Raw genomic sequence first — 23,792 nt, 5'->3', positions numbered from 1 at the left:
CAAGAGACTTATTTGGTAGGATTTGTGAATTTTAATCTAAGAAGTGGATGATATTTATACACTTTCAACCTTGGTTGGGTGAATAACCCATTCATTATTCTACTTTAAACTGTTCAAACAAGTATCCTATATATTAGTGTTACTATATTTATGTTGTAAAAATGAATCTTTTGTTTCATTTATAAGTAAATCGAGTATCTTTATGACAATTGCATGGATTAATTCGTCGAGAAGTGTTTGGAATTCGAACACTAGCCCCTGTATATAATATGCAATGTCCCTATCGATTGAGGCAAAGGAACAAAAAATTTTAAAGTTTGTTTGAATATCATTACCTCGTTGGCAAAACTAATTAAAATATGCAAAATTACACTTATTGTCTTTTAACTTAATTTCAAGTAACAAATTTGTCATTTTGTTTATTTTCACGTCATTTTTGTCGTTTTGGCATGTTTGCATATGAGTTTTTATGCATCTAATATAAAATTAATATGAAATATGATTGAAGGACCATAGATTTGAACACTAAAACTCGTATCAAAATAAAATCATAAACTTTAATCTTGAAAATTCATATGAAAATTGATCAAAAGGACGAAAATGATATGAAAAAAAATAAAGAACATAATTATTACCTGAAATTAAGTTAAATGATGATGAGAGTAATTTTTCCTTCAAAATATTATTATTATTTTTTAATAATTTAAAAATAAAAAAAATAACATGACCTAAAATAATTGAATCATAAATATGCACCCATCCAAACTCCAGAGTACCGGGGGACATATTTTTCTTTATATGAAAAATATAAATTCATTTATTCAAAATGATTATCAAATACAACCACAAATTTAGTATAGGTAAAAACGAAAAAATATATATTCATTTATTTAAAATATGAAGTATATCAAATACAACCACAAATTTAGCATAGGTAAAAACAAAAAAAAAATGATGAATCAACAAACAAATTAACAACATCCTAATTAGCAGTATATAACGGCAAAATACTTACAAATATATAATATTATAAAAATCAAATTGGTTAGAGAATTCGTGTTATAAGATTTGCAACATTGACGCTCAAAATTATTGATTGATCATGTAATTTAATAAAATTGATATTTTGATATGAATCAAATGCACATTGAAATTCAAACAACGTTACACCATAAAAGAAGTGAAAAAAGAAATTGATGAGTGATTTCATGTATTATTTTAGCAATTCACATTCATATAAATGATATTATTGTTCATGTACCTCACTCTCACACCACTTGCTGACCTCCATTATGGCTCAATAGTGGACATCGTCCCAGTCAAACATAAATTACATCAACATAAATTATTTTGCAGGGGTTATTATTTATCGTTTCGGGTACAATGCAGGAGTTAGTTTTATCTGGTTGATAAAATAAATTTTAATTGGGGTTGTTGTAATTGTTTTGTTGATTTAATGAGACGAAATGTTAATATGTGTATTTATATATATTTGAATCTTAAAGATTATGTTTGAGTTCATATCTTCTTTAACTTAAGAGTGATCAAGTTGTAGCCAGACGATGATAAGTGCTTTTGATGATTAAAATGAATATAATTAACCTAGATAAGACTTAGGGTTACTAAAAAAAGATTTAGGGGGAGCTTACAACCCTCGCCATATGGACTATCACGCTCAGGGGGAGCTTATAAACCCCAAACTCTGGAGTCAACTCGATAATTAAATTAACAACAATTGTTTTATATATTTGTGATTGAGCATTAGACGTCTCTTGCTTGTGTGCTTGAGCATTTGGAAGTCCCTTGCTTGTGCGGTTGAACAATTTAAATCAATTGCAATTATAGTCAAAGTCCCTTAGAAGTGCAAGGGAACTAGACTACTTTTGAATTGTACGAGGAATCTGTATAATTGTTTTGTGTTGTGTCACTCTTTCTCTCTATGTATTTTATTTATCCGTTGCATTCAGACTCTGCAATCAGATTCTAACTCACTAAGACACTGACCAGACTAAACACTTAAAAAAAGTTTAAGAAAACCAACACAATTAACCCCTTTTTGTGTTTTTGTCTCACCTTCATCTCTAACATTTTCCTCCTCCAAAAAATAAATAAATATTGTGAAAGTCATTATCATTTTACATATACTCCTATTTAAATATGGGTTTTTGTTAGAAGTCATCCATGAAGGTGTCTTTTAACAATCCACATCTTAATGTGTGATTTTCATTTTTTACTTATAACTTTGTTAAAAGACACCTTCATAAAAATTAGTTAGTGTCTTTTAGCAAATGCTCATAGAATAACTTGCTAAAAAACACCTTCATAAAAGGTGTCTTCTAGCAAAATCCTTTAAATATCTATGAAGAAACTCCTATTTCCTATTTATTAACCTTAATAGGTGAATTTGTAGTCAAAAAACTACTTAATAAAAAAAAAAACAACTATAGAGACATTTCCAACACACGTTGTAGAGTGCTAATATCTGGTTGACATGTTACCGACTCCGAAATTTAAATTCTGATTAGAGCCAATTTTTTAACTAAATTATCACTCTTTAATAAACTAAATCATTAATTAAACTATTCAAATCAACTAAAATAACTTTAAACTATGATAAATACATTTATTTAGTCCATAAACTATCATGAAAAACAATCAATTTTATTAATTGAGGAACTAAATAGTTGGATGGACGAGTTATTTTAAGATTTTTTAGTTGATTTTAATAATTTAGAGAGTAAATTAATGATACAATGACGGTTAAGAGACCAAATTGATTTTATTTCTTTCAATTTTTACGATAAATAAATTTCAATTGGTGGGAACCTTTTTTTTTGTTTTTTGAAAGAGGTGGGAACTCTTTTTAACTAACAATCATACTGCGACAAAAAATTGTAAAGGATTCTTCGAGAGAAAAGGTAAAGGAAATATATAGGGAATATTGCATATAGTAAAAAGTTTACTTATAGGAAGAAAATCGAGGGAAAATTGAGAAATGAAATTAATAAAATTTGGAGAAAATTTGGTTTGATTGTTCTTCTAACCATTTACTCTAATAAAAGAGTCAAGCAGTGGATCAATAAACATTGGATCTAACATATATTTGATCTAAATTTCTATAACAGCAATGTTATTTGAACATCTAAAAAGCAACAACTATTTTAACAATGGATATAAAAATATACAATTAATAACTATTGATGTTTCTGTAAAAAGAGAAATAACTAATTGAAAAAGAAAATAATACTTATACCGTATAAATATATGATGTTGAATAACCAAAAAATTAATTGTAGACATAATATTCTTTTTCTATAATGTAGCAAATGAAATTTTAGAAAGTATTCGTGTTTGACAGTGCCTTAATTATCTCCCAATGAAGAAGTTGCCACTTGACATAATTAATTGTAGTTGGGTAGTACGTATAGTAAGGATTAGGGGTGTTTGCGGTCTGGTTTGGATCGGTTTTGAGGTTAAAAATCAACCGATCCAAAATAAAAATTACGTGCGGTTCGGTTCGGTTTGGATGATTATGTTAAAAAAATCCGAACCGATCCGATCTAAATATATGCGGTTTAATTTGGATCGGTTTTTGGATATCCAAAGTGTAACATGTAATTTTTTTTTTAATATTAATATTACTCATACACAATAAAATAATAGGTTTGATACAAAATATGACACAAATTTATTAAAAAAGTTAACATTACACAATGAAAATGATTGATTATATTTGAAATAGATGAAGTAGTAATAATATAGATTAAATTAATGCAATATATAAGATTAAATACCAATAAGCAATATATTAGTGCAATATATAATACTAATAAAATAATAAATAAGAATAAAAATTTACTTTTGCGGTTCGGTTTTGAAAACGCAATCCGAAATCCGATCCGATCATAGCGGTTTTTCCAAAACAACATCCAAACACATCCAAAAATATTCGGGTTTTTGCGGTTTTCGATTTTTTTAGATCGGTTTGCGGTTTTATTTTGGATCGGTTTGGATTTGAACACCCCTAGTAAGGATCCTTGTTTTTTCCTCTTTATGACTAAGTTTGTGTGTCCTAAACTGCAAGACTTTGACTTTTGGAAAGGCAAGACTTTCCTTTTATTGGTTTTTCCTTTTCTTCATATACTAGTAAAAGACCCATTCAATCGTAAGGGTCACGTACATTGCGGTAATTATATAAAAAAAAAAATTTAATATTGTCGAATGTTTTAAGATAATTAACAATATTAATGTAATGTCACCTAAAAAAAACAATATTAATGTCATGTATCTACTAAATATTTTTATCTTATATACACAAAAATCTGTTAAATAATTGAATCACATCAGTTGTTGATTTTATTTGATTATATATGCGGAAAAAAAAATTATGTAGATATGTGAGAAAGTCGATATTATAAATTTTTTAAAACTCGTGGCTATTTTTAAAATATCAAAGTTAATGTAGCGTTTCTATTATAAGTTTGAAACGCTACATTAATCAAATAAAGATACAATTATGTAGCGTTTCTATTTTATGTGAGAAAGTTGATATTATAAAGTTTTTTTTCTTCTCCTCATAAGTTTGAAAACGTAGTTTATGAAAAAACAGTTTATAAAGATACAATTTTCATTAGTGAGAACTTATAAATTAACATAAAAATTTGTTTATTTGCGTAAACTATTTTGCATAGGCTCAAAATAAACTTAATCCAGACAGACAGCATAAAATAGTAGAATAAATTAAGATCATGGTTTAAAAAATGACAATTATAAAATTTTGCTGAAATGTGATTTTTATATATCGTCAGTGGATTTGAGATTACATGAAACTCTAATATCAATGTAAATTTTGATATATTATTTTACTTTTTAAGCAACAAATATAAACACTAGAGGAAAACAAAAACTCATATATCAATATCACTTTTGCTGCATGATTTTACTTTATCAGTGGAAAAAACAAAACATTATTAGATGCATGCATACACAAACTAAAATATCAAAATCACTTTTGTTACGGAACTTACTTTAACAATAGCAGAAAAAATAAGGTTTAATTGTACTTTTGGACCCCTATCTTTCTAAAAGTTGCGGTTATGGACCCCTAACTAATTTAAATACAAAACAGCCCCCTATGTTTTGATTCTTTGGCAGTTTTGGACCCCCAGTCCATTGTTGACTCGGTCAACGTTGACGTGGCACCCTAAGTGAGGTGCCACGTGTCAAATTTTTTATGTTTTTTTTGCCTTGGGGGTCCAAAACTGCCAAAGAATCAAAACATAGGGGGCTGTTTTGTATTTAAATTAGTTAGGGGTCCATAACTGCAACTTTTGGAAAGATAGGGGTCCAAAAGTGCAATTAAGTCAAAAAATAAAAAGTAGATGCGTACAGTATGCAACTCTGTTGAATTGATGTGAAGTTCAAAGAAAATTGCAATGTTGAAAGAATTTTTTTAAAAACAAAAAATTGGAATGTTAAAAGATTTAACACCAAGATTATGTTATGGTGTTTATTTTTTGGTGGTGGTTGAGGTTTAAACCCTGAACTTTGCATATATTATACTTATGGTGTTTATTATATTGTGGTATTTATTTTAATATCCGATAATAAAAAAGAATATTATTTTTTAAATTCGTGCATATCTCTTCCCATACTTTTAGCCCCTAGTCATCCATGATCTTAAATTTCTTCAAAGTGTCTTGTATGTCAAGTTACATTTTGTGTTTCATTTTGTGGCAAAACTCTTTGATCTATACCTTTGAATTGTATCACAAATTATTGATTCGTATAATACTTGAATTGAATCACAATTTGTTAGAAGTTTATTCTAACAAGTCTAGTTCTTCGAAGTGTATTTTTTGTTTTTGTTCAATGTGTTCAAAATCCAATTTTAGTTATTAAATAAATTTGATTTGTATATTGCATTCAATCTCTTGCGATGTTTGGAATCAAGTTTTGTGTTATGTTCAAAATCCAATTTTAGTCATTTGATTCGATTCATATATTGCATTCAAGCTCTGGTGATGTTTGGAGTCATGATTTGTGTTCAATATGTTCAAAATCCATTTATTAATGTTTTGATTTGATTCATGTATATGTTGTATCAATTCATTCAAGTTCTCAGATGTTTGACTCATGAGAATTTATTTTTGAACGAATCTATTCAGAATTCTTTGATTCTTATCAATCTTCATTTGATTGGAATTATAGATTGTATGATTCTTATCAATATTCGTCTGAAATTCATTGATTTGAACCAAAGATTGTCCGATACTTATCAATCTTCATGACAACCTTGATTTCACATTTTACACTATTGAATCAATTCAATACTTTAATGATTCGAATCAACCCTTTTTCGGTGTTATTATGAGCCCAATTTACTCATATCTCACTCCCCTATATATACTCTTACTCGCACACCTGTCTACTCACTTTATCAATTGCAACTATTATTCAAGAGTCTTCAAAGTTCAAACCTCTATCTCCACTTGATCTTCAGAGTAAACACTTTTTCTAAGAATTTTTGTGGTTTTTGAGTCATAGATTGCTAGAGTGCTATAGGGATAGTAGATTGGTTTCTCTCAAGGAACTTCATCAGGAATCAAGGGTCCAAAGGAAAAATAGTGATTTCTTTCCACCTCTAAGGAAATTGGGGGTTCTTTATAATCTTCTCAAGTTCAAGGGGATCTAAGCTCCAGACATAGCAAAGAAGAGTTTGAGGTGAGGAACTTCAAGGATTGCATGGGAGTTTGAGTTTCGAAGACTTGGAGAATCATCACCAATTTCAAGGGCTGCTTGAAGTTTGAGGGTTGTGGTTGCTTAGGATTGAAGATTAGGGTTATCGAGGGAATTCTATGTAATCATAACAATTGTAATCAAATTTCAACAATAGTGGAAATCCTTGATAGAGACATATTCTATCAAGAAAGGTATACGTACCCTGAAGCTATGATGAAAAGGAAAACTACTATAAAAATATTGATGTTATTCTCTTCTCTTTCCTCTTTGATTTTGCTTTATTTGTTATATATGAATTATAATGTTTGCAGTTAGTTGATTTGACTGTGATCAATTTTCATACTTAAACTAATCTTAATTCATTGAATCAAGGTTCTTTTCAAATTCAATTTTATCACAATTAAACTTCAATTTTTCAAATCATTAATTCATATACTTTGTGTTCCTAATTTGGTTTCTTACAAAATATCATGTTCCACAATTTTCACTCAATGTATCATCTTTCCACAATATTTTTGGGTGCTTAAATTCTTGAGAACGTGTGCACTTATTTCTCTTCTTGTTGTCATATTTCTCCTCTTGGAAAAGTTAATTAGGAGGTTATATTTTATGTCATATAACAATTGTCTAAACCTACCTTTGATATATTGTATTGTGATATAAATTCGGAATCGTGAGGATACTCACATGCACTAAATTAAAAATAGTTCAAAATGACTATTATGAATTGTGAAATGTGTATTATTGAATGAGTAATCAAAGAGTACAATGAGGTTATATAGCTAGTTGATGTTGCATACTAAGTAAACATGAGATAGCATCCAACATATAGAAAGTAAACTAAGGCTAAACCTAAGTGACTTGCAAGCTAAGCTATCATGTCAATTGTATTGTTGACATGGTTATTAGGATCTGGTAATAGTGGTGATTGGTAGAGATCTAGGAATCCCAGTTTGGATAGTAGAAGGTTGAAAGACTGAGGAAGCAAAGGCTTAGTAAAGAAGTCTTCAATGTGTTCTTTGGGTGGCACATGAAGAAGCTTTAAGATGCCAGCTTGTAACTTCTCTCTAACGAGATGACAGTCAATCTCCAAGTGCTTGGTCCTTTAATGGAAAACAGGATTAGCAGCAATGTGAAGTGCACTCTAGTTGTTACAAAACAAGATTGGAAGCTTGGTGCAGTGAATATGAAGATCTTTGAGTAAATAGAGAAGCCATTGCAATTCACATGTAGCAAATGCCAATGCACGGTATTCAGCTTCAGAAGAGGATCTGAAAAATCAATTTGTTTCTTGGTTCTCCATGATATCAAGGAAATCCCCAATAAGAAGCATTGTCAGCATCTGAAAACCTAGTAAAATCAAAGAAGAGTTTATGGGGAAGAATAATCATTTTCCAGAACATCCCTTAATGTTGCAAAGTGATGTATTTGAGTAGGCTTGGAAAGAAACTTGCTCAATTTTTGAGTGATAAAGGTAATATTAGGTCTGATATTGTTGAGATAGAGCAATCTTCCAACCAATCTTTTGTATGATGGAATGTCATCAAAAGGGGAAGATGAATCATTGCGAGGCTTAATGGAAGGATCGGAAAGAGTTGAAACAGGTTTAGAACTGATATTGCCTGAATCAGAAAGCAAGTCCAGACAATACTTTCTATGACATATTGATATACCATGCTTAGAGTGAGCTACCTCAAGACCAAGGAAATACTTCATTTTACCCAAATCCTTGATTTTGAATTAGGAATGCAGAATGGATTTGATGTGAATGAATTCAGATAGAAAGTCACCGGCTAAAATGATTTCATCTAAATATACCATTAAAATGGTGAATGAAGAAACAATCTTTTTGATAAAGAGAGAATGATCTGAAGTTGCTTGAGTGTAGTTTTGTTGAATAAGTATGGAGGTGAGCTTCTCATACCATTTTCTGCTAGCTTGCTTGAGGCCATAAAGAAATTTCAGAAGCTTGCAAACTTGGTTTGGTTTAGTGGAAGTGATACCTGGAGGTAAGGTCGTGTAAACATCTTCTTGCAGTTCTCCATGGAGAAAAGCATTGTTTACATCAAGCTGATGTAAATGCCAGTAATGAATGGAAGCTAAAGCAATTACAAGTCTGACTGTTGCGAGTTCAGAAGCTGGAGAATAGGTGTCAAAATAATCTAACCCCTCTATCTGATTATAACCTTTGGCAACAAGTCTTGTCTTATATCTTTCAGTTGAACCATCTGCATGATACTTGACCTTATAAATCCATCTGCAACTTATTGGCTTTACATTATCTGGTAAATCAACAATCTTCCAAGTACCAGTAGTTTCAAGTGCAGAGAGCTAAACTTGCATAGCTTGTTTTCAGCAGTCAAATTTACTTGCCTCAATATAAGTTTTGTGCTCATGGTTAGAATGTATGGACATGATAAAATGAGAATGAAGATTAGACAAGTTATTATGAGAAATATAATTGGAAATAGGGTAAGTAGAAGCATGAATATTGTTACAAACATAATCTTGAAGATAGGATGGAGCATTTATATTTCTGATGGAATGTCTAGTAGTAATGGGAAGTGAAGGAGGTGAATCATTGTTAACAGGTTCAGACAAAAAATCATAATCATCTATTATAGGTGGAGACACAAATGGAATATCATGTGAAATAGGAAACTGAGATGAAATATCAGAAGTAACACTGATTAGAGAAATACTCGCATTTAGAGGTAATAGACTCAGAGTTACAAGGATAGGGAATAATATGTTCATGAAAGACAACATGTCTAGACACAAAAATTTCCCTAGAATGAAAATCCAAAAGAGCGTATCCTTTGTAACCAAATTTATAACCTAACAAAATTGATTTTTTGGCTCTAGTATGAAGTTTAGTTATGTGAGCTTGCAAAGAGGAAGCATAGCATAAACAACCAAAAACCTTAAAAAAAAAAAAAAAAAAAAAATGTCAGGTAGTTTATTGTATAAAATCTGAAAAGGTAATTTATGATTCAGTAAAGGTGTGGTGATTCTATTGATGAAGAAAACAACATGAAGAAGTGCATATGACCGAAATGAAGGAGGGAGTTTAGATTGGAATAAAAAAAGCTCTCCCTACATTGAGGATATGTTGGTGTTTCCTCTCAACTCTACCATTTTGTTGATGAGTTTCAAGTTTCAACACAAGATTTTTGATGAATTATGCCAAGAGAGTTATAAAATGTGGAAAGCATGAACTCAAGACCATTATCAAATCCAACAAACTTAGGGGTGATGTGAAACTGGTTTTGAACCATTTCAATGAATGGTTGCACATGATGAGAAACTCCAGCTTTAGTTTTAAGTAAAATGGTCCAAAGGAATCTGATATGGTCATCAACAATGGTCAAGAAATACTTGTGGCCATACAGAGAAGGAACAGATAAAGGACCCCATATATCAAAATGTATAATCTCAAAAATAGTAGAAGCATGTGAAATACTAGACTGGAAAGCACTGTGTTTTTGCTTAGCAAAATGCCACAAACTGATTTATTATCTAAAGAAATATTTGAATATTTTAAGGTTTGATGCCTGTTTATTTTCTTTCATGCATGCATACTAAGAAAATAGCTTGACAAAGGAAAATATAATAAATGTTGTCAAAGGTTTCAGCTTACTTTTATCTTCCCTTGCACTACATCAAAATTCAATACTACAAGGAAGACATCTTATTCATTCATTGATGAGATAAGTGTCCAAGTATGAAATGCCATATGCTTGTACTACAAGAAATAGTTCTGGAATTATTACAATGATCCTTTATTGAACTACAAACAGCATTAACAAAAACTAAAGGAAGGAGATGAAACTTGTATAATCCATCAACTTGTTTTGCCAATTCAATCATCCTCATTCCTCATGGAACTCTTGTCATGTATAATGCATTGATCAAATGAGAATTGTACAGAACAAGATAAAGTTTGACACAATTTAGCAACAGATATAAGTTTTAATTTGAAACTAGGTGAATATTAATAATTGAGTCTATTTTGGAAAAAAGTACAAAGTAGGAGTCTTGAAATTTTAGTGGCAAACTCTATAAACTGAAAAGAAACGTACTCACCAAGGTCCACAAATGCGAGCACATTTCAAATAAATTGAAAAAAATGTGGTTTAAAAATAATTCAACATATTCCAACAAAGATGTAAATGAAAACTTCAATAATATTGCCCCAAAAAAAAAAAACTAATTGTGACATAACTCAAACACTCGTATAAATTAATACCAATGGATTACAACAAAATTTCATTTGATCAGCCTAACTACATGTGCTAACAGGACCTCCAGTGTAGCATATTCTAATCTAGCAAGCAGGGATTGGTGGTTTTCGTGGCCCAAACAACTACCGTAGGTCTGTTGGAGACAGTCAGCAAAGATATATATGAAACAATCATCATGTTCAGATCATCTCATAACAGACTCTTTCACATACGATCGATTACCTGAACTGCAATGTAAAGGAACGAAGTCAGAATACATAACAAACGAGTTTAAAGGATATTATCTGGAAATTATTTTTTCCGACTCACGTATACTCAAGGTGGATATTCATAAATCGAGCATTCTCTTTGCTTTGTGTCAATGTCACTAAACCGTCGATTACTTGATCTTGTTCCAGCTCAATAGGATCATAGAAGTATACCAATGTCTGTAAAATACAATAATAAAATCAATATCATAAATAAAATACAATTGAACACTATATTCCAACAGATAAGTATAGCTGTAGCACAATACTCATAATATACACTTTGCTGAACATGAAACTAGAAGGCCTATTGAAATTGGAAACTAAATAAAATAAAAAAATCTGCACCTGCTGCCAATGTGTTGGAGGGTCCTCAGGAGCAGTAGATAGGACCAGTGCTTCACTTGGATTTGCTCGCTTTTTTCTCAAACTACCATTCACCTGATGATTCTCAATAACCGATGTAGATGAATGATTATTGGTTGGTGCTATCGTGGGCACATTAAACTCAACATCAAACCAAAATGCAAAACCATGCAGTGGAGCTGTATAAAACAAGAAATAGAATTCAATTTATGCCAATATATTAAAAGATTTCACTAAATGCGGATTTATTGGTTAGTAATTTGAATGACAAGCAAACATTGTGCCCATCCACAAGCAAACATGAAGGAGGTGGCGCAAATATTAGCACTGCTAATATTTTGTGAAATATATATAGACTTACTATCCTATAGTTTCTACGGGACAGCATATCATCGTATCAGTACTAATCTATGCATCATAGATTAGCAGCAAGAAAAATATTCAGAAGTCCAAAATTAACGGAAAGAAAGGACACACAAAAGTAAGTTACCTCGCATCATTGAGTTGAACTTAAAGTTCGATGTTACAGTTTCTAACTCATTGATAGTGACGGAATAACTGTCAATATATTTTACCTGCAATAGTAAATCATCAATTTCTTCAAACTGTGAATTGGGTGGATCAAATGATCCTACAAAAATGTTTAACTATATTTTAATATAAATACGATAATCTAGATAATTGATAGATAATAGTATAAACAAAATTCAAATAACAGCTAGATAATTTGTTTGTTATTTTATTAATAATAGTTTAATATTTATTTATCGTTGCAAGTGATAATGATAGGGCACCTAAGTATATTCTTGAAGGTGTGGGGCCATAAGGGGGAGAATCAAATAGAGCTAGATTCTAGAGTTTGTTAGAGAATGAGAGTATATTGTGAGTGGGGAAGGGGCATCCAGGATTACTGTTAGAGTTGTTAGGAAAGTTTCTCTCTGGTCAGGAGCTATAGAACTTTGGTTAGGAGACTTCTGACTCTGGTTTATCCTTTCATTTCCTATTTCTTAGTTGTAGAGCCTCTGAGGTCATCTTTACCATTCAATAATCTACAGATTTACCTTTTTGATTTTGCGGGTTCTATCACATTATCCCATGAGTTCTATAGAGCTTGGTTAGGAGCCTTCTGACTCTGGTTTATCCTTTCATTTCCTATTTCTTGGTTGTAGAGCCTCCGAGCTCATCTTTACCATTCAATAATCAACAGATTTACCTTTTTAATAACCATATAGAAGTGGCTCATGGTTTTTAATAACCATCGCCAACAATGAAATAACCTTATAAACTAAACATTAAACAGAAGTGAATTGAATAGGAAAACGGTTTGCATGAGCAGAACCAAACTGTTTGTGTTATGTCTAACCAAAACAAACTTTGTTTGTGTTCAGTTCACCGAGTTCGTATATTTCAGAATCGAACCGTTTCGGAGATTAAAGCAGCAAACTGTTTACATATGCAGAACTGAACCAAACTGTGTTAGCTTTCAAGCAAAAATGATTTTATTTATTTTTTTGACAACTGAAATAATATGTTAGAAAACTGTGAGCACTTCCAAAGAAAAATAGAAAATGTGAGAGTACATGCTCATAGAAAGGTTCTTTGTTATAATATAATTTAAACATGGACATTTTTTCACCTGAAAAATTAAATCAATTGTTTGAAAAATCAATAAACAATACGATCCATTCAGTCCAATCAATAAAGCTAGGTGGAAAAAATCCTCATATGTGAGTTCTCTTGACATGACACTCTCCTTCCCTACATACCTTACTCCAGGACAATTGTATCCCTAATCTCTAAGAAAGAAGATATTTCTAATTTAGGGTTCTTGTTAGCAAACAATCATTGAATAGGAAAGAAGGGTGACAGTTTGAAAATTGCAAGTAACAATATGATACTGTGTTGTGAACCTGAAGAATAAATTCTTCTGCAAGTTAGAGAGATCATAAAAAAAATATATAATTACAAGTATTTGTCAAGTGATTTGAAAATAAGTGAGATTGGCAACAATCCAGTTCTTTGATGGTGCAGTTCAGTTCTTTGTGGTTCAGTTCAGGTTGGACTTTTTTTATAACAGTTAGTGAACTGTGTTTAAAACACCAGTTTAGTTTACGTACTGTTAATAACAGTTAGGTTGTTCATAGAGTAATTTGATTTTTTTTTTTATGACAGTCCGAAAAGAAACCCTAGATGACATATTGACTGAGCTTCCGCCCATTTTGTGAAATATACATATATTCATCATATATTGTACATGCAATTATGGAAAACCATCATTCACAGCTTGAAGTTAACCAACCTTTCTTCAAACACAATTCAAGTATGAAAAATAATTACATGTATAACCTTGAAAAGCATGTAATTCAGAATCCGATAGACGTAAAGAGAAGTCATAATAAACAGTGACAATAATACTAGCTTACTCACCACGTGTGGCCATGTCAAAACATTTTCACCAGTTATCGTCTCCACAGCAGGTTCTTCAAATGCACACTGTTTTGCTAATGATAACATGGCAGACACTGCAACCAAAAACAGTAATAAAAACTGATAAGACAAGCAATAGATAGGAAATTGGATATTTACGGATTATTTTACCCAAGTAATAGTATAAATACCTCATTAAAGGTTCAAGGACCATACTTGAAAGATAATCTTAGAATTTTAGTCTAACTTAAACCCAAAATTGTGGCAAGAGGGTTGGCCCTAACATAGGAGTTTTAAGGTTAAGCCTAACTACCAAAATCTAGTTGATTGGGTGAGGGTTACCAACCATTTATAACCACCATCTTGTCCATATCACTAGTCAATATGGGATTTCCAACATACAGGATTCAAAAATTTGCAATTTCTAAGAAACTTGGTTTATCATTTAACTAGCCAAAAAACAAATTTCAAAAATAGGACAGTCTGCCTGCATGGATATTAGACTAAAGTTCATGCATCTACGGGGTGCCAAAAACAATAATTATTAATATTTTAATACAGCAAACACGAGATCTGATCTGAAAAACATTCAAATCAGTCTTATCAAAATTGGAATGTGGAAAATAGTGGAATGCCAAAAGAACAGTAAAAAGTAAATCCAGCTTCAGCAAATGTCTCTACAAAGTACAATAACATAGATTATGAAATCTTATTTACAATCCGGGACGATATCTAAGTTACTGAGTAGTGCACTTACTATCAATTCCATAAACATTGCGCCAAAAGTCAACGCTGTCACTGTATCTGTCAGTATGTGTGACGGGAGCAATGTACAACTAGAGAAAAGTACACCAAGAGGTCAGAACTTGGTCATTTTTTGGTGAAAGTAAATAATAAACTATATATCTACTTATAAGACAAAGTAAATAGAAATACCGTTGCACTCGAAGGAAGAATAAGACCACCAGGTTTGAGCCAGCGATCTCTGGCAGTAATAACACTCCCAAGCATGCTCTGCAAGAAAATAAAATCTCAAACGATTATATTATAAAAGTGAATGTACTGAAAGGATGGGAAAGAGAAAATCATAGCAAGCTGACATCAACGTATCATTTTAGACAGGAGCAGACCCATCTTGAAGTGAAGTAGTCATGCACTTTGACAGGGTGAAATCACATAATTAATATTATAAGAATTAAAAGGGGAAAAAAATAGAAAAAAAAGTTCTAGATCTCGTTTGTTATTTTGGTTCCTCCTCCCAAAAAGAAAATAATTCTCAATAAACTACAATCCTTGCTTTCACATTTCTATAGATGGTAACGATAGAGATAGTACGCCTTTGACTTTTTATCATAAGAATTTAAGTAGTAGTTAGTAATTCGATGAAAACTTTTCATGAACCAACTCTTTCAAAACCTTACGTTTTGGATGAGAGATTTTATATTTTATATGCTGCCTTATCCAATGACGTTGGGCCAGGAATATGGATAATGTACAAGTTCACCCTACCTTTGTCGTACCCTTATTTTTATTTAGAACATTGTTGATGCCTGGGTAGCAAGGTTCGTACCCGTGAGACCACTTGCTCATGAGACTTTGAAACCAGGTTGTGTACAAACTATTCCTAAAAGTTAAGCTGTTAGGTGAAATCACATTAACGCCTTTTATTTTTCACTTGATGATATTGACTGACTATATACATGAAGTGATGTGATGCCGTGTGTTTTGTTAAAAAATAAACAGGTTCGTGACAGGACCATTTCAATAGAAGTCCTCTCTAATGGTTAGACTTGAAAGTTTTTCTTGACCTTTCGTCTAAACACTGTGCCTATCCTCCACTCCACCTTAAAACCTTGTGCTAGCGCTCCAATAGGTCGTCTGGAATAGCAAACCATCGCCATCCCAGGCTCAATTTGATTTTACCATATTTTTTTATATATAAGTTACTCCTTCCTCTCTAACACACTGTTGATTTTATCTAATTCTTTTTTGTCCGCTTATCATAAAACATTGCTAGTTTTGTAACTATGCAATAAAATCTAGTAAAATTTACTCATACGAAAAGAAGAAGAAGAAAAAAAACATGTTGCACTATTTCTAAATCTATTTGGTCAATTATCTAACCAGTGGTTATCTAAAAGCATAATTGATGGATGCAATTAGTGATGGCAGAAATTCCACAGTAACAATATGAGAAGGAGATACGGTTACAATATGAGAAGTCACTTTTCTGTTCTATTATGTATGCAACAAAAATGTGTTTTCACATTCATCTTTCAGATAATAATAAAAGATACTTCAGTTCAATTCCAATTCATTTAAGTAATTAAACTATCGGTCCCCTCAGAGGTTAATTTATGGTTTCATTCACTGATTTCATGATAACTTGTTTTGACTTCTCAAAATATATATTGACTCAGAAAAATCAAAAGTATCCTAAAACGCACCTCATATAGAAGCATATAGCCCATCCATTCTGAAATTATAACATCCACCTCTTCATCAATTTCAACATCCTGCAAAACCCATAAGGCTGCGGGTAAAAATAAAGCTTGATCGTGGATGTGAAGTTGACAAAGGAAAATTATACAAATTTCAGGGTAAGAAGAAATTAAATAAAGTATTAAATAAATTGAACCTGAACATAAATAACATTGATATATTCTATAAGACGGAAAGTTGTTCTAATCTATATTCTATATTGTTGTAAGTTTTGGTTACCACCGGCACAATTATTTGCAGGGATAATAACATTGTAATGGACAAAAGAGTCTTAAATATTTGTTTGGATTAACATTCACCCTGTGACCATTGATCTTTTTTTAGTGGGGGCGATAAATTATAATTTTGAATATCTATTTTCATGACCATTCATACAGGATTCTATACTTAATCATATCATGATGCACACTAATTTTCCTATTTTCTAATATTATCAGTTAAATTATATTAAATTTGGAGAATTGATCCAGTGAGGAAGGGCTTTCAAACAAAGGTTTATGATTGTTTGGTTTTACTGTATTTGGTTGATTTGCAAGACTCAATATAAGGTGGTGTTTCAGTCTAATAAAAATAAATTGATGATATTGCTGAAGAAGCAAACCTGGAATGGTATCGTACGTGTAAGTTGATGGTATTGCTGAAGAAGCAAAATTTGAATGGTATCGTAGAAGAAGCAAAACAGCAGGCTCGGAATTGGATGAACATAAAACTGAAAGGAAACAATTATCCTGCTTCTCTGTGGTTTTTGAATTTAAAGGATATTTTGGCATTTTTCAGTGATCCATTAGTTCAGCATTGAAGTAAAACCTGATTTATGGAAGATGCTACTATATTCCGTGCCATTTATGCTGGTCTAGGCTGGGGTAGCTAATTGGTGTGTATCAGATTCAGGCTGATTTTTATCTGCAAGTGAAGCCTGGTTTGGTTTTCCTGTTTTCCTTCCCCTGGACCTTCGCTGTTCTGTTATTCTCTCTGGCTCTGGTTTGGCTCTCAAGAATTAACACGAGTTTAATTAGCCTTAGTTTTTTTGTATTTATCTTTTTGCCGGTTTTATCATTAGTTTGATGATTTATGATTGAGTCATAAGGCATAACAAATATTCAGTTTTCAGATCAATTTTGTTGACATGGACACTATACTTTTACACTATTTACATGATTAAATAGTGAACTCACTAATTTGCACCAATTATTTTGTCATCTCAATAGCAAACCCTGCAACTTTATTTTCTTTCATTTTACCAAATAGTTGGGATATTATAGAGGTCAAATCTCGCATCAATATTTCAATGATTGAAAAACATGTATTGTTCAGAAGTGCCTACCTCAACTCGTCCATGCAATACAATGACAACATCAGAAAGGTTATTTGCTTTAACAACTTCATTGGCCTGTTTGCAAAAGAAAACAACTAATTGAAACCAGTAACCCAAAGTAAAAAGTGCTATTAAACATCATAAACAACCAACTTGCATTAACAAACTCAACCATTAAACTTATAAAAGACAAACAGAAGAAATATAACAGAAAACCCCAAATATAGATATGGTTTGAGAAGAGTTTAAAAAACATAGGCAATTATCATCATATCAGCTGGTTCCGTGGGATTCACTTAAGCCATTAGCCAAAATTCTTGTAAGGCATCAAAGTCAGGTTAAGTCACTTGAATAATTTAGAATGAATGACTTGCATTATGCAATGGGGCAGTAAAATTGACATATATATATAGACACACACACACACACTCCCATCTATAGGGCCACATCACCCTCTTTACCAGGTAACTGATTTAGCAGGTTGAGAACACTTTTTATCAAAAACTAAATAAAAAAAACCACTGTGTTGCTGCGCATCGTTTAGCTGAGTGGATTTCTATGTTTCTTTCTCTCGGACAAATTGAAGTGGCTATTACGGTGGGTATTATTGATTTTTTATCTGGGTATTGGCTGAATCAATTGAAGAATCATTTATTATTGAACATATCCCATTAGCGGCTGAAAGTTCTTACTTTATAAACCCAACTGACATGTGGGTGTTTCCATTTATTCAAACCAATACTTAATGGACGGGAACAAGGTGTCATGATGATTGTGTGGGGTTGGGGAATAGTTTTGGTTAGGTTAATTTAATTTAATAAATTTAATAAACTAATCAATTTTACATAAGAAATGATTCTGCAATGGAATTGTGTAGAAGATGCGTTGAGAAAATAGCCGAAGAAATTTCGGTGGAGAGTGGAAGATGAACAATTGCCTTCAAATAAAAATATAAATTTTAAATTAATAAAATTTTAAATCTCGATAACTTAGAAACCGGTAACCAAGCAAAAATTATAAAAAGTGAATGATGTGGCCCAATAGATGGGAGTGTGTTTAAGGAGTGTGTTAAAGGGTGTCACCCTAGCATTCCTTATATATGTATATATTAATATAAGGGAGAATGTCTCATAATAAGGAAAAGTAAGAAACTATATCAATACTAATAAATAGAGTGAATAATCTTGATTAAGACTACAGTCAACACACCCCGTCAAGTTGGACCATATATTTCTTATACATCCAACTTGTTACACAATCAGTTTGAGGTCTCTAGAGATTTGGTGAAGATACCGGTCAACTGATTACTGGAGCTCGTTGAAGATGTTATAATGGTGTCTACAGAGGATCTTCTCTCTAACGAAGTGGCAATCAACTTATATGTGCTTAGCCCTCTCATAAAAGACGAGGTTTGAAGAAAGATATCAAGCCGATTGATTATCACAAATAAATTCAGACTTCCCAAATCCCATGTAAAGAACTCCTTATATTGAAAACTACAACAACTACCAAGTCTACTACTGCAGGTAGGGGTGGCTACACAATTCTTAAAGAAAAACTACCCCTTTCAAAAACGCCGTACATAATTCTTAAATAAAAATCAAATTTCAGCACAAAGTAAACACAGTAATATGACTAGAATTCCAGCACATAAAAGTAGATCAATAGAAAGATATTCCAACCAAAAGGAATAGAGGAAGACCTATTGAATGTGAAAAGTGTGTGGTAGCAAGAACTGGGGAGAGTATAATACAGAAAAGGAAATTATTGTCCTATTCTATTTGTATTTTCTATTTCTATTAGTATTATTTAGTGAGCTCGGTTCAGTCAGTCCTTTCTTCCGTCATGAACAATTGGTAACGAGTGGGTTCAATGGAAGACTTTGCTCTAAATGACTTTTTGTTAGAGCCCAGACCAGCAGCTTCAAACTATCCATGCAATGCAACCATGGGCATCTAGTAGAAAACGGGTTGGTTGTTGAATTGTTGTACATTATAACATTAGACAGAGTAAATTGGGTACGAGTTAATTTCTTGTAAACAATGTCATGATCTTGAACATTTTACTTTTATCCATGTTAACTAAATAAAGTTTATATACCAATGAAAATTGTATCTTTGAAATTATTACCTGCAGTGCAATGTCACTGGCATCAACTGCGTACACCTGGAAAGATAAAATTCCATAATATCATCCATGTCAAAAACTTTGGCATAAACCATAGGTTGAAACAACTAAATTAAAATTTAAAAGCTTAATTATGAACACAAAAGACAGAGGCTTCAAAAGAAAAATAAAAATACTGTTTTAGAAATTCTTAATCCAAATAGTTTAAGTCAACTACAGAAAATTTAAATAAACATACACATGATCCTCCACAGTTTAAAAATATTAAACAAAAGGAGTAGAGAAGAATAAAAATTTAAACAATTAAAAGGCAGAAAAGCAGCCTATCAATGGTACAGCCACAGCATCCAGTAACTGCAGATCATATAAATAATATACGGGTGCTAAAACTCAATAAAATTCCTCTATAAATCCTAATACAAACTAAAACAATAGAACAGAATATGCCAGATCTATCTAACTATGTTGATTTAGAAACTAAAAGCAATATTCCTTCTTCTATGATAAAAACATAAAAACATGTAAGGAAAGTAAAATATTGCATGAGGTGGAAACTGGAAAAAGGCTTTACAAAAAAAAAGTAAACATTTTTTAACAAAATATATAATACCATTCTTTCATTATCAACTAAAAGAATAAAATATCAATTTGACAGAGCTTACCCTCTTTGCACCGGCCTGAGCACAAAATATAGAAAGGATTCCTGTACCGCATCCAACATCAACTACGACCTGAAGCCACGCAATACGTAAGAGAGAACAGCGAGGAATGATGTAGAACAGTAGAAAGACAGGGGGACATGAAAAGCAAGAATATAACTTCAATCTAAGAGCGCAATTCATGCAAGAGCCATCAATAGTTAGATCTTATTCTAATATGTGGCATAGATTTAACCTATCAACTGTACAATAACATAACCCCCAACAGTCCAGATGGATCAGAAAGCTACCTAATTCACTTGGAGTTGAACAAAGTCCTCTATTTTGACCAAAAGTTGTAGTAACAATTATGTATGAATAAAAGCATCATATTTATATTAACAATGATTATTAATTTTATCATATTGCAAGAATTCACAAATCGATAATCATTGGCATTTTTTGGTAATAGCCTCCTGAAGCGAACAATTGGGGCCAATTTTTGGCAACAATCAAAATGTCAAAACAATTGTTTTCATTATTTCCATAAGGGTTATGCTGACGAGTGCCCTTAGGACACTAGTTAAGAAAGCAAAAATAGAAATGAAATGTAAATTTGAGGTAGAAATGGTTCATTTTTAAAGTTTCAAGATGTTGAATACGCAATTCCCAAGATAAACTTTCTTTTTTGAACTTCTTAATTAGGGCACTTGTTAGCATTTCCCTTTCCATAAATGCATCACAATGGTTCACTCAAAATCAACATACAAAAAGCATATAAAACTATTTATAACAATCTATGTGTGATAGCGAAATTACTTTGCCAGCAATAAAACTCTGATGCCGCATGATTGCTTCCCTATAAGTTTCAGTCCGCACACGATCCTGTACAAAAATGAAGAAATTACAATGAATAAGATGATGAGGAATCCTCCTTTAGAGGAAAACAAACAAAACTACAATTTGCAAAAAATCCATTAATGAAGCAATGATGTCCTCCTACCCTCAACATAAATGTTGTGAATTGCGGATAGCAGAAAACAGCGGATTATTAAAATTCCACTATGCAATAGTGTTATAGCGCCAATATAACTACTATTTGACAACCTTGTGCACTAAACAGTGTATCAAAAACAAAAGTGGTTTGTACAAATTCCATTACGCTGTAGTGCCGCAATAGCTGCTATTTAACTGTACAGCTTTAAATCAATTTGAAGTACACGATACAATCAATATATTTTAACAATGAAAAACAATTTTAAGGAGTCCAGATCAAATTAACCAAGCTAGACAAGTATAGCATTTACATTTACAAATCAACCACATTTTACAACGAGACAAATGAATTAATGATCTGTGTTACTCACTTCAAGATGAATTAATTAGAGTGAAAACATGAATAATGGAAAGGGGAGGTAAAACAAAAAATTGGAAGATATTAAAGTTTACAATGGGCCTGTTTACATGGCTGATTCGAGCTAATCAATCAGCATAAATTTTGTGAGACTATATGAAAGAATTTATGAAAACAGCTTTTAACATGTTCGTAAGTTGTTTTCACCTTATTTTCATAAATTCTCCAATGTAGCTTATAAAAACACCTTATACGCTAATCATGATAAGTACTTATGCTATAAGCTTCAAATTAAGTTTCTTATCTAAACAGAGCCAACATAAATTGTGTTCCTAATTGTCAAACCGTTCCCTCATTTCCATCAGATATTCAATTCTACAATTCGTATAAAAGGAAAAGTAAAAACTAGCTCTATAAAGCTTTGTAGCACCCACATTTCTGATCGAAGACCGCATATCTAGTGTCTGACACGTGTAACTACTCCGACACATATGATTACAATGAATTAAATCATTTTCTCAAATAATTATCAGAACAGTGTATATGTCAGTGCTAGCAGAATAAGGTAAATTAGGGTTTATGAAATTCAAATTTCAAAAACAATGTGTAACGTATAATTCAGAAACAATCAAATGAAGAAAAAAACAAAATTGAAAAAGAAAAATGGTAGAGTTAAAAACCTTGATCATTTCTTGGTGAATACCGAGATGAGCATAGGAATGAAAATACGCCATATCGTAATCAGTGCAAGGAGATCGATTAGGTAGTTGTTGCTGCTGTTGCGGCGGTTGTTCTGTATCGGAAACCCTAACAGTGGAAGAAGAAGAAGAAACGGAAGCGCGTGAACGGCGAGTGCCACGACGGGCACGGTGAGTTTGCACCATTCCTGACGGTGGTTGTGATGGTGGTTGATGGTGGTGGTAGCCGTTACCGTTACTACTGTTACTATCCTTCAAAAACATCACTCTCTTTCTTATAACTTGCACTGTCTCGTCACAACTCTCGACTAAGCTGTATATATATGATGACGCCACCCACTGTTTTAAGGTGAGGTTAACTAACTACTTTGGTGGTGTACCACTCACTTATACACCATTTGGTGTATATGTTTCTTAAAGTGGTAGGATTTTGTAGTCAAGAATAAAAATTGTAGGATTTTTTATTTTTTTAAATTTCTATTTTTAAATAAAGGTGTATTATTTGAACAATTATTTGGTTGATTAAAGACCATGTACATCATTTATTGAATGAATCTAAAAGGTGAAAAGTTTCTTACATTTGAGACCAGAGGGAGTATGAGATAACCATAGATTTACAAAGAAAAAGTATGTATTGACACAAAAATCAAAGCAACAGATAGATAAAGTAAAAACATGATATGAATATCAGAGAGAAAGTTGTCACAAAATTGTCACAAAATAGTTGTACAAATATCATCTCTCATTTAAATAAATAAAATTGTAATATAATTTTTTAATGTTAAATTAAATATAAAAATATTATACCTTTTTTGTCTATAACTTTCTCGTTTTTTGCGGAAAGAACCATGATAACTCGGAGTACAGTGGAAAGAAAAGTAAAATACAATCGATGATCATTTGGCAAGAAAATGATCAATTTTGGAAGTCAGTTTTGTAAGATGGAAAAAAAGAATTATTTATTTATTGTTTTGCGTGACTTTGTTTTCTATTTTTGTAAGTAACAAATTCGACTTTAGGTTAAGTTAATCCAACCCTAAAGGGGAATATTATTATTATTATTTTAAAATGGAGTTGTGATGAGATAGATGTGACTAGAGCAGTGTTTCATTGGTTTTGAAAGTTATGGGGT

At 31.7% G+C, this 23,792-nt stretch overlaps 1 protein-coding gene across 1 annotated transcript; it reads right to left on the bottom strand.

Moving 5' to 3' along the window:
- Nucleotides 1-10,785: 10,785 nt before the first annotated feature.
- Nucleotides 10,786-23,055, bottom strand: LOC112421984 (probable protein arginine N-methyltransferase 6). Its single transcript, XM_024784498.2, has 13 exons — nt 22,643-23,055; nt 21,428-21,493; nt 20,633-20,701; nt 19,974-20,009; nt 17,853-17,918; nt 16,474-16,542; nt 14,963-15,040; nt 14,784-14,862; nt 14,027-14,121; nt 12,090-12,174; nt 11,582-11,778; nt 11,295-11,413; nt 10,786-11,212 (listed from the first exon to the last, which is right to left on the bottom strand). Exons 1-13 carry the CDS (start codon nt 22,922-22,924, stop codon nt 11,170-11,172), a joined length of 1,284 nt encoding a protein of 427 aa, XP_024640266.1. The 5' UTR covers nt 22,925-23,055; the 3' UTR covers nt 10,786-11,169.
- Between the last annotated feature and the right edge of the window lie 737 nt (nt 23,056-23,792).

This window comes from Medicago truncatula, chromosome 1 (genome assembly GCF_003473485.1).
Source record: "Medicago truncatula cultivar Jemalong A17 chromosome 1, MtrunA17r5.0-ANR, whole genome shotgun sequence".
In the NCBI taxonomy this organism is placed as follows: domain Eukaryota; kingdom Viridiplantae; phylum Streptophyta; class Magnoliopsida; order Fabales; family Fabaceae; genus Medicago; species Medicago truncatula.
The sequence above is the reverse complement of the archived record's forward strand: the minus strand, read 5'-3'. Positions and strand labels throughout refer to the sequence as shown.